We start from the raw sequence: 19,005 nt of genomic DNA on the forward strand, positions 1-19,005 counted from the left end.
ACTCCTACTTAAGTAGGACCAGGAATATCGGTTCAATGTATGTGTTTACGGTTCTATAATTCACTTACAGTGAACTCTTTCCTTTAAAGTATCACATAGCACTGTACAGGCAGGCAACGTTAACCCATGGCTACAAGATTCTGTAGTGTGGGACGTTTGTCAAGCACCTATCCCCAAATATGCATTGGTGCTGTCTCAGAGCTGCCTCTTTGGGTTGAAATGTCAATTGTCTGAGATCTTCATGAACAGAGATTTTGCCTTTCATTGACCTTCCAAATAAACCAGTGAGAACGACAAACCGCTCAAGAATCTGCATTGATCAAGAGATATCTGCTGATGATGGGAAAGCATTGGTGACTTCAGGAAATACTTGACACGTATCCCAAGCATATGAACCGGTGAAGGCAGGAAATAGTGACAATATCTTTGAATTCCGTGGGCCTCTAGAAGAAAACTCTCGGCTGTTTCAGTCAACCAAACTGCACCTCCATCTCCTTTCATACGGCTATTGAATTGTTCATGTGTCTGACCTTGTGCCACACAAGAGAATGTCCGTTTAGTCTTTAGTTTAGTGTGTCACGAATTCACCGGAACAATATTCGAGGTACAGCGGTGCTCGTGCTCTACTGTAAGAGGGACATATCTGTGAAACGCAAGCCATTAATATGACAAGTGATGCTGCAAACTTTGGGAAATCTGCTTTTTGAATTGCACCCACCAGGCACAATATACAAAGTTCTTGTTCAAGAACAAGGGGCCAGTTTCCTTATATCGCACATATGTCCGATGTTGTAGTAAGGTGGGTACACATGATGAAGGAATCAACAAATCTGACTGAGGCAATTCCAGCAGCACAAATTGCAGTTTTCCATCTACTTCCTTCGGGACAGTTTCTGAGAATCCTGAAAGCAACTATTTTTATATGCAAATGTACCAAACATGATAAGGAAGTTTATCACATATCATAGCAACAGAGTGTACACATTCTAGAACATTGGCATATGGGCAATTGTTTTTGGAGGCTATGTTTGTCTTATTTTCCCAATACTTCCTTCATGTGATATGACCAGTTTTACTCATGGTCAGGCAGTGTGTTAACATTATCTACATCCTGGGGGAAAGGTAATTTTAATTGAGGCACATAATTACCCATCTTGCTAAAACAGGATGGGGGTACATTAGTAATATACTGTGGGCTGTTTGGAAATTGTTTTTCCTTGTTTGTGTGCATTCTTCAGCCAAAAGAACAACATGTGATGTTCCTTCCTCTTCAGCTTTTGAACGCTGCTGCAATAGTGAAATGTTGGTACCATGAAGTGGATATGTTGCTGTTGTAGAGCAGGGATTATGATAGATGTTATCTTTTGAGAATGTTGGTGGGTATACCACACCTTCTTCTTCATAAACACCACAAACTGTGCTATATCTGTTCAAATACACCATATTTTGAAATGTGTAAACAAGATCACGTTTTCTTGTTTAATACCAAGTAACCTGGGACTTGTATTTCTTGGCCTCAGTGGTGTCTTTGTGTTGATGAGCTAGTGCACCAAGATTTCACGCTTTGAAGATAAGATGTTCTGAGATACAGTAAACTATGTTTATAACGAACACGCTTATAACGAACTGGCGGAACTGGTTTTGTGGTCCAAGCCATTTGCTGTATATATGGTGTATATATGTTTATAACGAACTACGGTTACAACGAACTCAAATTAGTGGTCCCTTTGAGTTCCTAATAAGTGTAGTTTACCGTAGTTTTTTTCATACCTGGTCCTACAAATTTCATCATACTGACTAGAGCTTTCAATGAGGCAGGTACATACTGTTTATGGAAGTCAGAAGGAAATGTTCCTCTGAAAGTTTGTTTCAACCTTAAATCACGTCTGTGGATAAGTGTTGCTCGTTTAGTTAGCCTTAATAATTCAGAATCAAAAAGGCATGTTTCAGTGCTGGTCCAATATTTTTATCACATTCCAAGTTCAGTTACCGAATTTTAACCAAGTTCATGCAGTCCAATTTATTCCCCAGATCTGCCTTACGGAATACAGATCTTGCTTCAAATGAATGAATTTTAGTACCAAAAGCTTATACATTCAGTAAAGCATTACTTGGAAATGTTTTGAAGCCATATTTGATTGAAATGATTGCAATGAGCAAATGATACTGATATTGTGGACAAACATTTGACATATTTTGAAGATTAAGTCATTTTGGCGGCCATCTTGGATTTTCCTCGCCACCAGTGGACGCTGCATACTAAATTTGAATTATATACCACATTTACTCAATTAATTTTATATAAATGACTAAAATTGACAAAATAATGATGATACATTGAATATAATTTGACGTCATAAGAGATTTTAACCATTTTGGCGGCCTTCCTGGATTTTCTACCACCAGGTGGCGCTGCTGCGGTGGATCCATATCCAGAAATGTTCTGAATGTTTCAATGTATAAGTGTGCCAAGTTTGGTGCTTTTAACCCAAAGTGCACAATTATGACTAAAATCCAGCCTTAACCGCCCCACTAAAAGGGACAGGACGCCAATCGTTCTCAAGCATTGTTTGTAAACAATAGCCGCCAGCGCCTGAGCTTACCCTTATGTTTGCCTTATTCCTCAAGAGAATTTTTCTGTTCACACTGCGGGTGTAGGCTTATCTCGTGACTGGATTTTTCTCTTGTTTGTAAACAAACGCACTTATTCTGAAATAAGAACTTACTAATGCTTTACATATTGTTTTGCATAATGACATAGACATACTACTACAACTGCGACAGTACGGCGCATGCCAATATAGCTTTACACAACAAAGTGATCTTATCGCTCGCTTTTCGTTGTTCCTTGACAGCGTGTTGGGGACAAATACGCAAATGGATACCCGTTTTTGACGTTTTAGGATATTTTCACACTGAAACTTATGTTTATCGAAATGTGAAAAAGAGGGAAAATACATGAATGAGCTGTGTAAGATGTGACGATGTGACAGAGGTACTAGGCTGGTCGCATGGAACTCTGGGTACGAGAGTGATGGGCTTCATGTGACCGGGGCATATTTATATTGTAATCTAGGGTTTTCACTGGATACTAATCCACTTTAGCTGGCAATTAGCATTTTGTAACTCATCTATAAGAAAAACACACGAGGTTTCAACCGACATGAATAATAATGCCATAATGATGTATTGCAGGGTTTGAATATGCGAAGAATATGTGTTATATACAGGCCCAAGTGGTTATTTGGCTAAAAACATTTAGCATACATAAGCCATAAAAATACATGGGGGCTTCCCTCAATCTGAAAGTCGTCCCACTAGTCTTTCCTCTTTGGCTGGTGTTATTTGCCTCTGCTCTATATCCAACATTATTACTTATCAGGGTCATCCCAAAGAGAACTTCGAGAGATGTGCCACAAGAATACGCTTTATGACAGAAGCAACAAGTCAAACACAGTTCGTTGTCTTCTGACCAAAGTCCTTCCAGAAATCTTTGCAAAGAAGGATATATCTGCAATAGTGGAACTTCTGGCAGTTCCAGTTCCTGAGATACAGAATAAAGCTCTAACCAAACTCAGGGACATCCTACTTTCAACTAAACCCGACGATATTGATCCGGAGGATCTGCAGCTGGCTGAAGAGGCGTTGTTTAAACGATGTCTCACAATGACTGGTCCCACACAGACACACCCAGAAATCCTGCATAATTTGATTTGCACGTACCTTCTGGCGCTCGTCTATTTAGTGGTGTCCCAAGATATGAGTCATTCACCCTTGGATTCCAGGATCAAACTGTTAAAGCAAAACATTTCACAACCAAGCTTAGGAAACGATTTTCCTCTCAGTGACATCATGTTTTTTGTTGATGACATTCAAAAACGTATTGATGACGTCACCAAAGCAGTGACAGCTTGTGGAAGCAGTTGGAAGCAACTTTCTTCAGTGAAGAAGAAATCTTGGCCTGTTCATTTTTCTATGGTCTTGGGGACACTTATAGAGGTAAAACAGCAACTTACATTTATGTTGAAAGCAAACATTTTAAATCCCAATTCCTAAGTTTAAAAGTCTCTATATACTTTTCAAGTGTTTTAACTGTGAAATTTGTTTCTTCGGATTCTAATTTACCATACATGTTACAATTTACATGTAAGATACAAGGTTAACGTATTTCCAGGTACATTGCAGGTATTCATCTTGAAGTGGACATAAACCTCTTTAACCTGTTTGGCACAGTCATTGTACGGAATCTATATCATTTGTTTCTTTCGCCTATTTAACCGCTCATAAGATGGTGACGAGTCGAGTCGTTTTGACGTCATATTTGAAAAGGGAAGTAACGTAACACTGATATACTTTGAAATGGAAAGTTTTGATCTTGCGCTTTGTTAAATTTCCCAAAGCAAATATAACCCGAAATAGAAAGAGTTTCTATTGTTTTGTTATAGTCGTAACGAACATGTGGACCGCATGCTCATGCTTATTACAATCAACCAATCGGTGTCAGGAAAGCGATGTTACCTTAGGGCTTTATATCAAGAATGCTTAAGTTGCTATAGGAATTTTGTCCACAATTCAGTGGAATTATTTATCTTCAAACGATATGTTTTGTTTTATGAAACAGGTGTTTCATGGCGATCAACAGACTGCCCTCATGGCCTTAGACACACTCCCAGCACTACTGAAGCCAGGGAAACCCAAAGTTCCAAAAGTCTTAAAGAAAACCAAACCACACGAGAGAGTCATACAGTTGGTCACAATTGGGATGGTTGCATACCTGAATGCATTAGGTAAATGGATGCGTGGCTGTCCCAGGATTGTTAAGATTGCAGTCAATATAAATTATTGGAAATATATTATTGTTCAAATAATATCATAAATGCAGATTAATGAGCTATTAAATACGTACTTTCTTTGTTTTGTGATTCGTGATTATTACAAATCAGCAACCTAAGAATCTCAGGTCTTTGTTTCCAGGTTTCTACAAACTAGGAATTACATTAGATCGATTTTGCAAGTTGTGAATGGTGCATTTTAGTTAAATCACTTTAACTTCGTTAATAGGAGATACAGAAGGTGGTGATATAGAGGATCGTGCAAAGTCTGCTTTCCAAGCTCTTGGATTGTCACTAAAGTACTTGGACAGAAGCATATATGGCATGACAAGATGTTTACTGTTTTCCCAAAGTCCAGCGATCAAACAAGGTGCCGTTTCCATGTGGAAAAATGCCAACGTAGATGCAATTCACAGTTTTATTACAAAAGAGGTTCTGACACATCTACATCCAATCAGCATCAACCGCCTGCACAAGCAACCAACCAACCATTCTACAAGCAGCACAAGCTGGAAAGTAGCTTCTACCAAAATGGGATCAGAAGAAATCATGATTCACGTCAATTTACCAACAGGTTTGAAACTAGGAGGTTGTCAGTTGAGTATGAGCACAGCTGAAGGATATGTCCAATAGGTATTTTGTTATTCGGGTCTCGTGTAGGACACTTACACATCTATTGTGTGGGTAGAATGTAAAATGTCAAGTGCTGTTTACAATTAACTGTTCAATTTATACATATACAATGTATGTGCTATCCGTGGATTCTCGGGTAATTGGCTTATGGTTGTACTCCAGCTGATAAGGATAACAAGGTACAACTGGGGCTAAGACCAACTGTAAGATTACCTTTTTCCCGATAAGGTACTGTAATTTATCCTCTATCTTTTACTTAGTCGGACATCAACACTCCACGTTATGCTCTTGCTGCATACAAACTATGGTTTAAGTATTTTCAAACTTTCCAGAGGACGTCCTTGTGGAACATAGCAGAAGTCCATCCAAATCGTCGGATTGTGGTCACCTCACTACAGTCGAGATTCTGAGAGCTCTTTCTACACATAAGGGTATCCTGTCTATGTGGGCGTACAGAATCGACCAGTTCCCTGTTTTCTACATCACTGAGGATTACAGCCAACAGAACTTCCAGAAGGTGCTGTATTACAGTGCCAAGAACAAGGACTGGTTTAAACCTCTTCAGCTCATGGAGTTCCTAATACAAGCTCTGGAAGCAGTTATCGCCCTTCATGAACATGGCACAATACACAGAGATCTTACTGCTGCCAGTTTCGCATATAACAAACAGAGCAAATCTGTCAAGCTGTGTCGCTTTATGTTGGCTCGAAAATGTGGAAGAGGCAAAACTCTTGTTGGTATGTCCATACATGTTCTACTATTGGTAATGCATTATTAAGTACACTCATCTTTAAATACACAAATATGTATTGTATTTGTGCTTGCTATAGCTACGTATAATGACTTATTTTCTTGTTAGACAGAGAATGTTCAACCATTCCCACGAGATGGTCTTCTCCAGAGTCCCTCAAGAAACACCATTTCTCTATGCGGTCTGATTATTGGATGGTTGGGCATCTCATCTATGAAGTCATCACACACGGTTGCCTCCCTTACTCAGATCTCAAAGGACAAAATGAGTCCGCCATTGTAAATCTGGTAAATGTTCCTTAACGCTCACGAACATATAACAATAACTGAATTTGTAGATGTGGTTTTACACTATAACCAACTATTACCACCCTTTACCAGGACATACGGACCTTTACACCCATTCAAGTTGGCAACAGTGGCAGTATGATTGGTTTTAGTTGACCTCACATTCAAAAGCTAAAGTTGGTTAAAATAATCTGGGTATCGCTGTGAATCATTCGGTCTTTCCAAACGTATTAGGTTGTCACATCATGTTGAAATATTGATCAGCGTAGTGATAACCCTCACTCATTCTAACACATTCAATTCTCACTTGCAATAAATTATCAGCATAATGATTGAATAAATTCAAATATTTCATGTTTTGATTATCAAGGTTCTCATGATGATAGCCACATACAAGCCATCTTATCCTAGATCTGTCCGGACATTTTTCATAACAAATGTCTGACTGGATCACAGTCCGTAGAAATTGAAATTACTGGACAGGCAACATAACGTATCGTGTCGTTTGTATGTATGTATTGTGCCCTGCTTGTTTAGAGTGTACAGTCAGTTTGCTTCTCATGCTCCAGATAAAGGAAGACAGAAAGAAGTTGTGCCAAGAAAGGTGCATCCCTACATCCGTGTTTGACGCCATCCAATGCTGCACCCGCTATGATGATACCCATCGCCTGTCCGTGTGTGAGGCAAAGAGCAGGTTGGAGGAGACCTTCGAGGTTTACAACGGCCGCAGGGGTAAACCCATATAACATTTCTTCCTACAGCATAACAAGCTTTCACTGTTTGACCCAATGTTCATCCTTGTTGGATGACACTGTTGCCAAGGAGGTTAATGTTTTAGAATTTCCCGATTGGATAAAATTTCCTGATTGTCGATTAAATAAAGCATTATGCTGTACAATGTCAGCGGGTTATTTCTCACATAGATTATCTGTATAGGTAGCAATTTTTGCTCTCAATATATTTCTTATGCTAGTCTGTGATCTCATTATATGTATTGTGTACTGTTGCCACTGTTAAGCATTTTGTGGCATGTGGTTGTCTTTGTATATATACACGTATTTGCATTATTGATGTTCATTTAAGGCATCAGTGTATGCGCTGGAGGGTAAATCGTTTCGAAGATAGTTCTTGTTACCATTATAGATACCTCACAGGGTGGAAACGTTTGTACATACAGGTTTGTGGTAAAGATGAAGTTAATTACATTCATATTCGTATACATATTTGAAAATGGAAGACACAACTTCACCTACACTAGTTAATATTTCTAAAAATTAATAATAGGGAATGCAGGTGTTTCTCGAAACTAAATTTCAAAGGATAAACTTTAACCCAAAAATTAAAATAAATGGCATCTGAAGTTTACTGAGAAACAATATTGGAAATGCTTGATTTCCTCATTGTTAACACATCTATGTGAAATTTGGTGCTCAGATAATTAGGCAAGAAGTAGGTATCAACAAGAGCACCAATCGTACTAATCTTAATGCATATGAATCGGGTTTTCTGATCGGATAGGAAAAATCAAAACAAGGGTATTCGACCAAGAAATTTAACTTGAGCTTCAGGTATATCGATGATCTGATATAACGGTCGAATAGCGAAGTCCCTTCCATTAGAGTGACAAAAAATGTACAAGACTGTATGACAAGGGCGATGACTTCAACTGTCCAAAAGTCAGCTTTACGTACATGTCAAACAATATTCAAGCATCGCCAGCCTTGTTGTTCACAGTCACAACATTTGAGGTGGCAGGTGAAATTGGGTTTAACGTCGCGTCCAAGATTATTGCACTTATATAGCACGTGTGTGTGTGTGTATGTGGCTGCTTGTACTAGTCCGGACTGATGCCGATTTATAGTGCTAGCTCACTGAGATACCATGCCACAGTTGAACATGAATACCCCACTCAGACACAGTATACTGACTCCGAGCCGACCAGTCCTTGTTTTAGCCCCTTAATATCGAGTACCAAGTACCATCTTTTAACGTCTTTTGGTATGACGCGGCCGGGGATCGAACCACGGACCTTCCGCTCTCCGGGCGGACGCTCTACCACTAGACCACGGAGGCAGCACCACAACATTTGAGGTACAACCGAGTATGATCTTGCTACGGCGTAAACAAAGAGCGTAATACGAAACTTCCTCAAAAAGCTGCGTGATAACGGTTACAACATCACCTTGTTTTATCATATTTTAGCAGATAATTGTTGCCTGTCTGGCGCTCGGCATTAAGGGGCTAAAACAAGGACTGGTCGGCTCGGAGTCGGTATGCTGTGTCTGAGTGGGGTATTCATGTTATACTGCGGCATGGTATCTCAGTGGGCTAGCACTATAAATCGGCATCAGTCCTGAGTAGTACAAGCAGCCACACACACACACACACAGACACACACGTGCATCTTGGACGCGACGTTTAACCCCATTTCTCCTCACCTGGAAATCGAATTCCAAGATTGTGTAGTTAGTTATCTCTAAAATACTTTGAGTTTGACTGCCTTGTTATAATCATACTGAAACGTGTTTATATTGTTTCAATATATACATTTCATTTATTAGAACAATACTTCATCCATGCGATGTGTTATAGAACGACCGCAAAGGACTCCAGACATTTTGTTTCCTGGACTTGACAGAACATCCTATCAAGGTCTCCCAAAAGAAGTAAGTGACCAAGATTTTTTCGTTCTCTCATTAATTATAAACTGCATGGGCGGATACAGGTTTGTTTTTTTTGGAGGGGGGGGGGGGGTGCACAATTAAGATCTATTTATTGTCTTTGGTGGTAATTTATACAGAAATAAAGATTTTTTTCGAAAAAAAAGGGGGGGGGGGGGGGGGGGAATAGAATATCCTTGCGGTTGAGAGTTGTCTCCCTTCGGAAGATATTTTATTTGTGAGTGTGTGCCTTGTGAGGCTCTGAACAAAACTAACCTCATACTAGTATCAGTAACACAAGAAATTATCAAGTCGATCTAAAATGAACCATGAAACACAAGCAAATTAGGAAATTAAGAAGACAATGTTTTGTTTTTTCAGGGTTCAGAAACGGAATATGGTACGTTGTTACTGACATATCATCACATTTAAGTATACACCTTAGAGTGCGAGGGCAGTTTTAAGCTGACAGCGTGCATTAACATCAACAATAAACTAGTATATATTCCTTCGTAAAACCCTTATAATTTCATGTTATAAATTGAACGCTATTGTTGGTATCAATATCCGAAATGCATTTCCGTTTGTTTGTTGAATTTTTCAGATATATAAAACGGGTATTTCTGGTTTAATCCGTATAGGCGACTTTTAGTTTGGCCAAACAAGAATTTGATTTATATTCAACAAATTCATATACATATCATGGAGATTTTCCTTGAACGTTTTTGCGAACACCTGGTGTCACCGCTATTTGATAGTGATGCACACAAGCTTATCATTTAGTCGGAGTCGTACCGTGGACTCAGCTTTTTGTACAGATTTCTTATAATTTCGGACCCGTGAAGATCCGGGGTAGAATAGGCCTTCAGCAACTCATACTTGCCGTAAAAGGCGACTATGCTTGTCGTAAGAGGTGACTAACGGGATCGGGTGGTCAGGCTCGCTGTCGTGGTTAATGCATGTCATCGATCCCAATTGCGTTGATCACTGATATCAATCACTGGATTGTCTGGTCGAGATACAGACCGCCGTCATATAGCTGGAATTTTGCTGAGTGCGGCGTTAAACAACAAACAAACAAACAATCTTGATTTCGGGTTATGTCTAATATTTACAAAGATAAGTTTGCTTCAAAACCACATACCTCCTTTACCTTTATGAGCCATATAAATGGTCAGTCTTCGGCACACCCGTTCACTCATTATCAGGAAAAATCATTTATTTTTAATTTATTTTAATATTTTCACTTGAGGAACTAAATTCATTGTCTGCACATATTGATTACCTGTCGTGTGTAAGTAACTCGCACATAACATGTCTTTTTAGGCCTGATTGATTATTTCGAGTATCAAAATCTCTATGAAAGGGAAACTATTTCAACAAATGATGAGCCGTTGTACGAGGAATTCGGAGTACACGAGGGTGTATATTTTCCGGTAAGGTGTATTTTCGCATCGTTTTTCCCTTCATGTTTAACACGTTGTAATGCATGACCATCTGAGCAGAGTCACCTTGTTCCATGTCTTCACACCCAGAATCCTTTCAATCATCTCAGGGGCGGTCGGGTAGCCAGGTGGTTAAAGCGTTCGCTCGTCACGCCGAAAACCCGGGTTCGATTCCCGACATGGGTACAATGTGTGAAGCCCATTTCTGGTGTCCCCCGCCGTGATATTGCTGGAATATTGCTAAAAGCGGCGTAAAACCACACTCACTCAACCATCTCAAACACAAGCATAATATGTACATACAAGACTCATATACTGCTTCCCGTGAAGATTCCGGGGTAGAATAGGTCTTCAGCAACCCATACTTGCCGAAAAAGGCGAGTATGCTTGTCGTAAAAGGCGACTAACGGGATCTGGTGGTCAGGCTCGCTGACTTGGTTGATGCATGTCATCGATCCCAATTGCGTGGATCGATGCTCATGATATTAATCACTGGATTGTCTGGTTCAGACTCGATTATTTACAGACCGCCGTCATATAGCTGGAATATTGCTGAGTGCGGCGTAAAACAACCAACCAACCAACCAAAGGCGAAACCATTGGTCAATGTACGTTAAAATGCGTGTCTTACTTACCAATATTGGAGATTTTACGTGCGCTTTCCGACTGCAAGCGTATGTCGCACACGGGCCCGCCAGGCCATTTAATGTGTTTCCGAAAGGCGGAAAAGGAAGTGGTGGTGCAACCCAGGAGGGGGGGGGGGGGGGGTGGGGGTGGGGGGGGGGGGGGATTAAGGGTTGCTTATATAGTTATTTTGAGATTTGGAATGAATGCCAAGAGTGGGTAGGGGGTGCATTAAGCGAGTTGTGTGTGGTGGGTGGTCTGTTAGTTTATGTGATTTTGTTTTTATTAGTTTATGTGGGGTTTAAATGCGACTAATTAGTCCTGTTTTAATTAAGTATATGCCTAAGGCTTTTTCTAATTTATTTTGTGGATTTAGGATTGATTCTAGAGTAAGTACAGTATTAAGATTTAGGGTGGTTTGTTGTGTTTTACGATGTGTTTGGTAGTGTGTGCAGTGGATGAGTACGTGTTCTAATGCGTGTCAGTTATGTGACCTATATATACCAGATAGGAACGTTCTGATTCACACGGGCGGTGTGGTAGTCTATTGGTTAAAGCGTTCAATCGTCACGCCGAAGACCAGGGTTTGATTCCCCTTATGGGTACAATGTGTAAACCCCATTTCTCGTGTCCCCGGCTGGAATATTGCTTAAACCTCACTCACTCACTCACTCACTCACTCACTCACTCACTCACTCACTCACTCACTCACTCACTCACTCACTCACTCACTCACTCACTCACTCACTCACTCACTCACTCACTCACTCACTCACTCACTCACCCACCCACCCACCCACTCACTCACTCACTCACTTCCCTAGATCCCTTCCATGCATGGGTATCTTCCCTAATTTGTGGTACCGTAAACCGATTACTTGATACAGAGATCTGAAGATCTCTTATTGTTCCCTAATACGTTTCTTAGCTTTCGTCAGATAATAAGATGGACATACTGTGTCGTCGCCTGACGCAGACAGAAGAATCACAATTGAACACAGAGAGCATCCCAGGAATTCACGGCCATGTGGCTGTTGAGAAAAGGAATGAAACAGAATACCTGGTAAGATTATCATGTAACAAAGGCTGACATAGTAGCTACTATTAATTGCATTGGTTGTGGGTTAGCCTAGTGCATAAAGCGTTCGCTTCCTCGATTCGGGTTCGATTCCTCACACGACAATGTTTATAGGCCATTTTTTGGTGTCGTGATATTGCTAGAATATAACCGAAAGCGGCGTTAGACCCAACTCAATCGCTCACTAATAGGTAAAAGGCGACTAACGGGATCGGGTGGTCAGGCTCACTGACTTGGTTGATACATGTCATCGATCCCGATTGCGTGGATCGATGCTCATGATATCAATCAATAGGTTGTCCTGATATATTGTCTGTCTAGATATAGCTGGAATATTGCTGAGTGCGGCGTTTAACAACAAAACCAACCAACCAAGCTCACTAATAGCATAATGACACTGTCCAAGTATATACGTTCACATTCGCCCTTATTGATATAGTGACCAGGACTCTGTATTTACTATAGAATTGGTCTTCAGCATCCCATGCTTGCCGTAAAAGGCGAGTATGTTTGTCGTAAAAGGCGACTAACGGGATCGGGTGGTCAGGCTCGCTGACTTGGTTGATGCATGTCATCGATCCCAATTGCGTGGCTCGACGCTCATGATATCAATCACTGGATTGTCTGGTCCAGACTCGATTATTTACAGACCGCCGTCATATAGCTGGAATATTGCTGAGTGCGGCGTTAAACAACAAACAACCAACCAACTGTATTTACTAATATACCACTTGGACACAGTATACTGTCTTCGTGCCGATGAATCCCTTGTCCACCCCCCTAATGCCGAGCGCGTGGCAGGATAACAACGAATACCCTCTTTTAACGTCTGATGATGTAACGCGGTCGGGGATCGAACGCCTATTCATTTCAAAACATATACTCATACGATGTAAGTGACTTTGCATTTTAAGCAGTACCTGTTGCATATCATAGAATCAAACATAGACATTTCTTCCTGGAAATAGATTATTGTTATTATTTTTTAAGAATGTTTCTTTTTGTATTTGTTTGTTGCATTTTTTTAATTTTTGCTTATCTAATAGGGTATTATATACCATGCAAAAAAAGTAGGAGATAGTGGAAATCATCAAGACATATCTTCTTATCTATATGGTACTGGAAGATGGAATGGATATGATCATGTCTGCTGGGGAGTAGACGATCGGATCTAATGTGCTCTAATGGTTGGTGTGATGAGATTGAGGCGCACTAGGTCGTTAAAGAGGTCGAGTGTCAAATTCGAAATCTGCCTTTTGCGGCAAACGTCGCCAAAATCGGGTAAAATTACCTCTGTTGGCTAGACACGCACGAATTCTTTGAGGCATGTTTCTGATGAGTCGATCAAGGTTAGCTTGATTCATATTGTTCGACTTATCAGTGAGAGCAACACCGAGTTCAGTGAGAGTGGTGGGTGACGTTGACGTACACGTCTGCCAATGACGTCCCTGATGTGTTCAATGTGTGAAAGGTCATGAGAGAGTGCTGGTCATGGCATGACATAGATATTTTGTTGTTGTCATAGTCCTTGCACGATGAGCAGGTGCATATTTTAGAGATGAAACATTGCCCAACGTGTTGTGCAAATAGCACCATGAGTTGTGCAATGCTGTTGTTCCGTTGTGACTCTGCCATGGACAATGTGGAGCACAGTTCAGCCAGTCATTGCGATACCACCCTATCCAGTATGGACCCACCCCCAAACGATCATGTAACGTAACGCCACGTCCATACAACGCTCATTATGACGTCTCAATTCCTTCGGTCGAGGAAGTCGAGGGTGACAACGATTCGTCAGCCCAACATCGATTATCCGTATGCTGACGTTCCCTCCACTGAGTCCTCTGATTCCAATGACGTGTAGTAAGTTGTGGGAAAACATGTGAGTGAGTGAGTTGGGTTTAACGCCGCTTTTAACAGTATTACAGTTATATCACGGCGTGTCAGCTGAATGTGGGAGGAAAGCCCGAAGTGATGCAGGTCCCAGACGTTTACCACTTCGGTGAAACCCACGAGCACGGGTATGGTGCTGACAAACCTAGAAACATAATCGGGGCGAACCGGGATTCGAACCCACAATCATAGGTTTCTGGCGTGCCTAAGGGACGCAACTCAGCACAGCGAATCGCGGCGCCTTAGACGACTGGGCCACCCGTACCCCCGGAAGACATGTGGACGTCGTGCAGACAAATGCATGGTACATAGCCATATACTCTTACAACTGTTGCCTGTTGCTACCGGCCCTTTATCTGAGTGCCAGTTTGCAACCGATTTCTTGATGCCATCGTTCTTACTAATCTGTTCTGGGCTGCAGTTGCTGCCCTTGGGCGCCAAGAGCGGCAACACGTTATCTGTTTGTTGACCGACAATCTGCTGATGACATTTAGAAACATCAGCTTTAACATGGCTATGGCACGTAAACCTTTAAGCACTTTGCAAACGTTACATGATCAGTGTTATTGATTTTGAATAAATAAATGTGTTTAATAAAGTGTCTTTGAGCGTTTGGCTTCAAGAAAACAATATTCTGAGTGACAATGGCAAATTTGGCATGTGCTGTCCGAGGTCACGTGTTTAATGACTGACACAATGTTGTATTTGGCAGCTTGATGTTTTCGGAAATGTTCTTGCCACATAAATCACTTACTTTTATTGCCAAACATTGTGTATTGTCCTGTAGGTTTACCTCAAAACAAATGTTATGCATGTGACTATAATAAAATGGAAACGTCTTCAGTCTGTGTTCGGCGGTTTTTATTATGTTTCAAACGCTGTGGTGTCCAATGGTGAGCATGTTAAACGTCTTCTTTAAATTCGCCTCTCCTTTAGGATTTGGGTACTTCTCATAACAATCCCATTTGTAGCCAAGGTGCATATATGTACAGGTGTACAAGTTCCCAACTGGAAACTGTTTCTCCCTGAGGAACGTGCCGGATGCTAGGAGGTGCGACTTATGGTCTGTTGATCACATTCGCTGTTTGAGTGCAGTGGCAAAGACGTTGTCTCTTCTACATCAGCAAAACTGGGTCCATGGTTGTCTATGTGCAGATAATATATGGATTGCTGATACTGAAGATAACGGCAATTGCACGGTAAGGTCAGCATATAGACTAAATCTTAATTATGTTTCCTACATATTTTCTCATGTTAAAAACAACAACTGTTTATCACTAAAATCAATTATGTATTTTGTGATATAACTACAATGTGCCCCAGTCGTCAAAGTCACCGCAATAAGCTGCACAGTTTTGTCCCATTTGGCGTGCCAGAAACATATGTTCTTGGGTTCGAGGCCCCCTTCTCTCGGCTTATGTTTCCAGGTTTGTCAGCACATAAGTGGTTGTGCTGGGACTTGCTTCCTCTTGGTCTTTCCTAAAGCTGAAAAGTGATATCAACAAGAGTTTTCCACTAATGTGTCTATATCCCCCGCCCCTGTTGCAGAATATATGACATAATTAAATCTAAACAAACCCTAATCTTTTTTAACCGAGGTGGAACTTGTCGGGGAAATTGTAAAAAAAAAAAGAGTTTGGAACCTAAGTCCATCTTGTTGCCATGGAAACGTAAAAAATAAAAATTTCTAAAATTTCTCATTAGCACAAGGTACCAGTTCAGCATGTACTTGACAGACCTGCAGAGTTTCATGAAAAAATATCAGTTCATCTCTCTCTCTCTCTCTCTCTCTCTCTCTCTCTCTCTCTCTCTCTCTCTCTCTCTCTCTCTCTCTCTCTCATGCATATACTTTCTGTCTGTCACAGGTATACTTCTCAGACCTTGGATATATCCGGAAGTCATGTGACACTGAGGATGGAATGATTGCCGATGACAGTTTTGTTGTACCACAGGATGACCATGTGTACAGAAGGTAATTTCTGGAACTTAATTCACCTGTTCACTTAGGCGCCGGGATTTGCCATGCACTTATTCCAGGTTCCTCTGGTGGCAGGTTCGAATACCAAATTCGTACAGAATATGATCCTTGGTTTGTCATCACCATACCCATGCTCATGGGTTTTATCAAAGTGGTAAACGGTTTTTACCTGCACCTTTTTCCCATCACAGGCAGCTTAAAACCTACTCGTGGCTCACTCGCTCACAACAAGACATACTTTGATGAAGCTTCAACCTTATCGTTACATTATATATTATTTTCTGTCAGATCACCGCCTGAGGTAATACGAGACGGCACCTACTCATGGGCGAGTGACGTCTTCAGTTTTGGCCTGGTATTGTGGAATACGTTCTCCAACTTGAGCACATACCGCAATCAAAACAAAATGGAGACTATACCAAAGGATCAGGTAACGTCTTTGCCGAGCTGTATCGTTATTTTAAAGTTTTTCGTTGCCACGCCCTAAGTTTCTTGGTTCGAATCCGAGGTTGCTCTGTTAATGATGCTTGGTCGTTCTGTACACTTTTTTCGTCGTGTGTTTCAACAAAGTCGCCAACGTTTTGTTTTCCAGAAACGTTAAGTTGACAAACATACATACTAGAATTATCACACGACCTGTATTTAGCCATCCTCCAGATATCTATTGGAGTGTTCCTATGTTTGCAGTTATATGAGTACCTGACCACAACATCTGGACAACAGATTCTTCCCAAACCTCCTGAGTGTCCGGATACAATCTATTCTCTCATGCTCCTCTGCTGGAGCCCAGAACGACATGAAAGGCCACGGATGACAGTTGTTCAACAGAAACTACTGGAACATACAAGGTAATGTTCCTGATTAACGATGGTACACCCCACAGTCATTAGACTCTTAACATTTGCATTTAGACTACGAAATCTAGTCAAGTACAGTAGACAATTAAACCTGCATAATTTCTTTATAAAATACTGTTGAATTATAAATTCGCCTCTCTTCACGAAATTCATCAGAGTTCTCGCCTTGATTTTAAACCAGTGATCAGTCCATGCCCCTCTCCGTTTGAGAGGCTGAAAATAGTATGGTTTTCTTTTGCCCTTTTTACATTTACTATATCTTAAACAAGACATTTAACATTGTAATGCTTCTTTCAGAGATGAAGCCTGTCCCTACAGAAATCCGGATGAGTATGAAACTGTAGAAGAAGAATTATATGAAGATCTTGGTCCTACAGTCACCATAGATTCCGGTGTCTATGATAGTTGCGCTGAATCTTCCTTACAATGTGATGGACCTCGCTCGTCCCTCACATTATCGTCACTGGTCGGCGGTAGCACTGATGTCTTGGTTGACAACGAAATAGGTTTAAGTCAGGCACAATTAAAAGGACAACAAACATTCAAAGTTTCACCGAGTCCCAATAAGCCAAGCCTTAAACCAAAACCTTTGCCAAAGACTAAGAATGACGGAAAAGGCATACAATTACAGAAGTTCCTAGCGGAATCTGTGGAAGTAGCATCGTCAAAACAATCATTTGGGATTTCCTTTCAAAGTTCAGGATCAAGCACATACACCTCACAGAACATGGTGTATGTTCAACTGCCACATTTGGGCAACCAAGCCCATATGCACTGTGTTCCAAAAGACTTGATTTCCATTGGTAGACTCGATACCCAGTATGGCATGTTTAATGATTCAGTGAACATTGTTGAAAAGACGAAAAGGAATGAGAAACCACGTCTCCCTCCAAAGCCAAAATATCTGTCTCGCCATACACCAGATGTACCCACAAGTGATCAACCATGTGGTGATGCATCTTCAAGTGATGATCAACTATATGATGACTGTACGCATCATGTAGATAAAAGCCTCGAATTATCTCCCAGAAATAGACCCGAACCACAGCAACCGACAAACCAAACTGGGCTGAAGCCGAGCACTGTGCCACAACGGGTGGCGAATGTCAATGGACCCCCTTCGCTCGACAGTCCTCCACCTCTACCACCGCATCCTCCCCCACGACGGAACAATGAAAAGTAACAGATGACACAACAGTTCAGGACGACCCTCTGTCAATGACAATGATTCAAATCTGATTGTTGGTCCATGAACTTCATCCTACTGTAATCTCAGACGCTCTCCAGTGAGATTCCGACTTGTATCTGTTCAAGTATACATGGACCAAACGCAATTCTATTTCCGGTTTGCATTGATGAATGAATGGATGGATGGGTGGAAGGGTTTGGGTGAGTGGGAGGATGGATGGATGGATGGATTTAGTTCCTCCTGATAAATCCGAAGATTCAAAATCCGATAAATCAAAACATCAAAAGTGTGTACTTATCTACAAATAACACAAATCACAAAGGTGGGAACATTGTCCCTCAAACATACAAGCTATAAACTGTGAGAAATACTGGTAATATCATTTCAAAGTTTGTTCAAGATATTCTTTATATTCTTTATACTATATAGATACTCAGAGAATTCTATAATAGTAAAATACCACGTTATTTCATCAATATCATTGTTATCAGCACCAAGAATGAATGCTTACATTCCATGGTCTTTTTTCAACATCAAGATTATCAATTACAGACGAAGAGAATACATCTCTCTCTCAATCTGTTATAACATGGTTACCCATAAATGTGGCAACAGGTATCAATCTGTCATAACATGGTTACCCATACATGGGGTACAGGTATCAATCTGTCATAACATGGTTACCCATACATGGGGTACAGGTATCAATCTGTTATAACATGGTTACCCATAAATGTGGCAACAGGTATCAATCTGTTATAACATGGTTACCCATACA

General features: G+C 40.8%; 1 protein-coding gene across 1 annotated transcript in view; it reads left to right on the forward strand.

Annotated features, from left to right (window-relative positions):
• The window catches only part of LOC124143376, a 28,541-nt gene extending 9,842 nt beyond the window's left edge, over positions 1 to 18,699 (forward strand). Inside the window, exons 2-16 of the mRNA XM_046512334.2 lie at positions 3,383 to 3,999; positions 4,622 to 4,787; positions 5,062 to 5,406; positions 5,798 to 6,202; positions 6,325 to 6,503; positions 7,073 to 7,235; positions 9,096 to 9,169; positions 9,545 to 9,563; positions 10,490 to 10,599; positions 12,161 to 12,295; positions 15,196 to 15,402; positions 16,069 to 16,175; positions 16,470 to 16,611; positions 16,869 to 17,029; positions 17,336 to 18,699. Coding sequence (XP_046368290.2) covers positions 3,383 to 3,999; positions 4,622 to 4,787; positions 5,062 to 5,406; positions 5,798 to 6,202; positions 6,325 to 6,503; positions 7,073 to 7,235; positions 9,096 to 9,169; positions 9,545 to 9,563; positions 10,490 to 10,599; positions 12,161 to 12,295; positions 15,196 to 15,402; positions 16,069 to 16,175; positions 16,470 to 16,611; positions 16,869 to 17,029; positions 17,336 to 18,221 — 3,716 coding nt within the window. The 3' untranslated portion in view covers positions 18,222 to 18,699. The remainder of the gene's footprint in view (positions 1 to 3,382; positions 4,000 to 4,621; positions 4,788 to 5,061; positions 5,407 to 5,797; positions 6,203 to 6,324; positions 6,504 to 7,072; positions 7,236 to 9,095; positions 9,170 to 9,544; positions 9,564 to 10,489; positions 10,600 to 12,160; positions 12,296 to 15,195; positions 15,403 to 16,068; positions 16,176 to 16,469; positions 16,612 to 16,868; positions 17,030 to 17,335) is intronic.
• Positions 18,700 to 19,005: the final 306 nt, after the last annotated feature.

This window comes from Haliotis rufescens, unplaced genomic scaffold, assembly GCF_023055435.1.
Source record: "Haliotis rufescens isolate VD_foot unplaced genomic scaffold, xgHalRufe1.0.p SCAF_108, whole genome shotgun sequence".
NCBI lineage: Eukaryota > Metazoa > Mollusca > Gastropoda > Lepetellida > Haliotidae > Haliotis > Haliotis rufescens.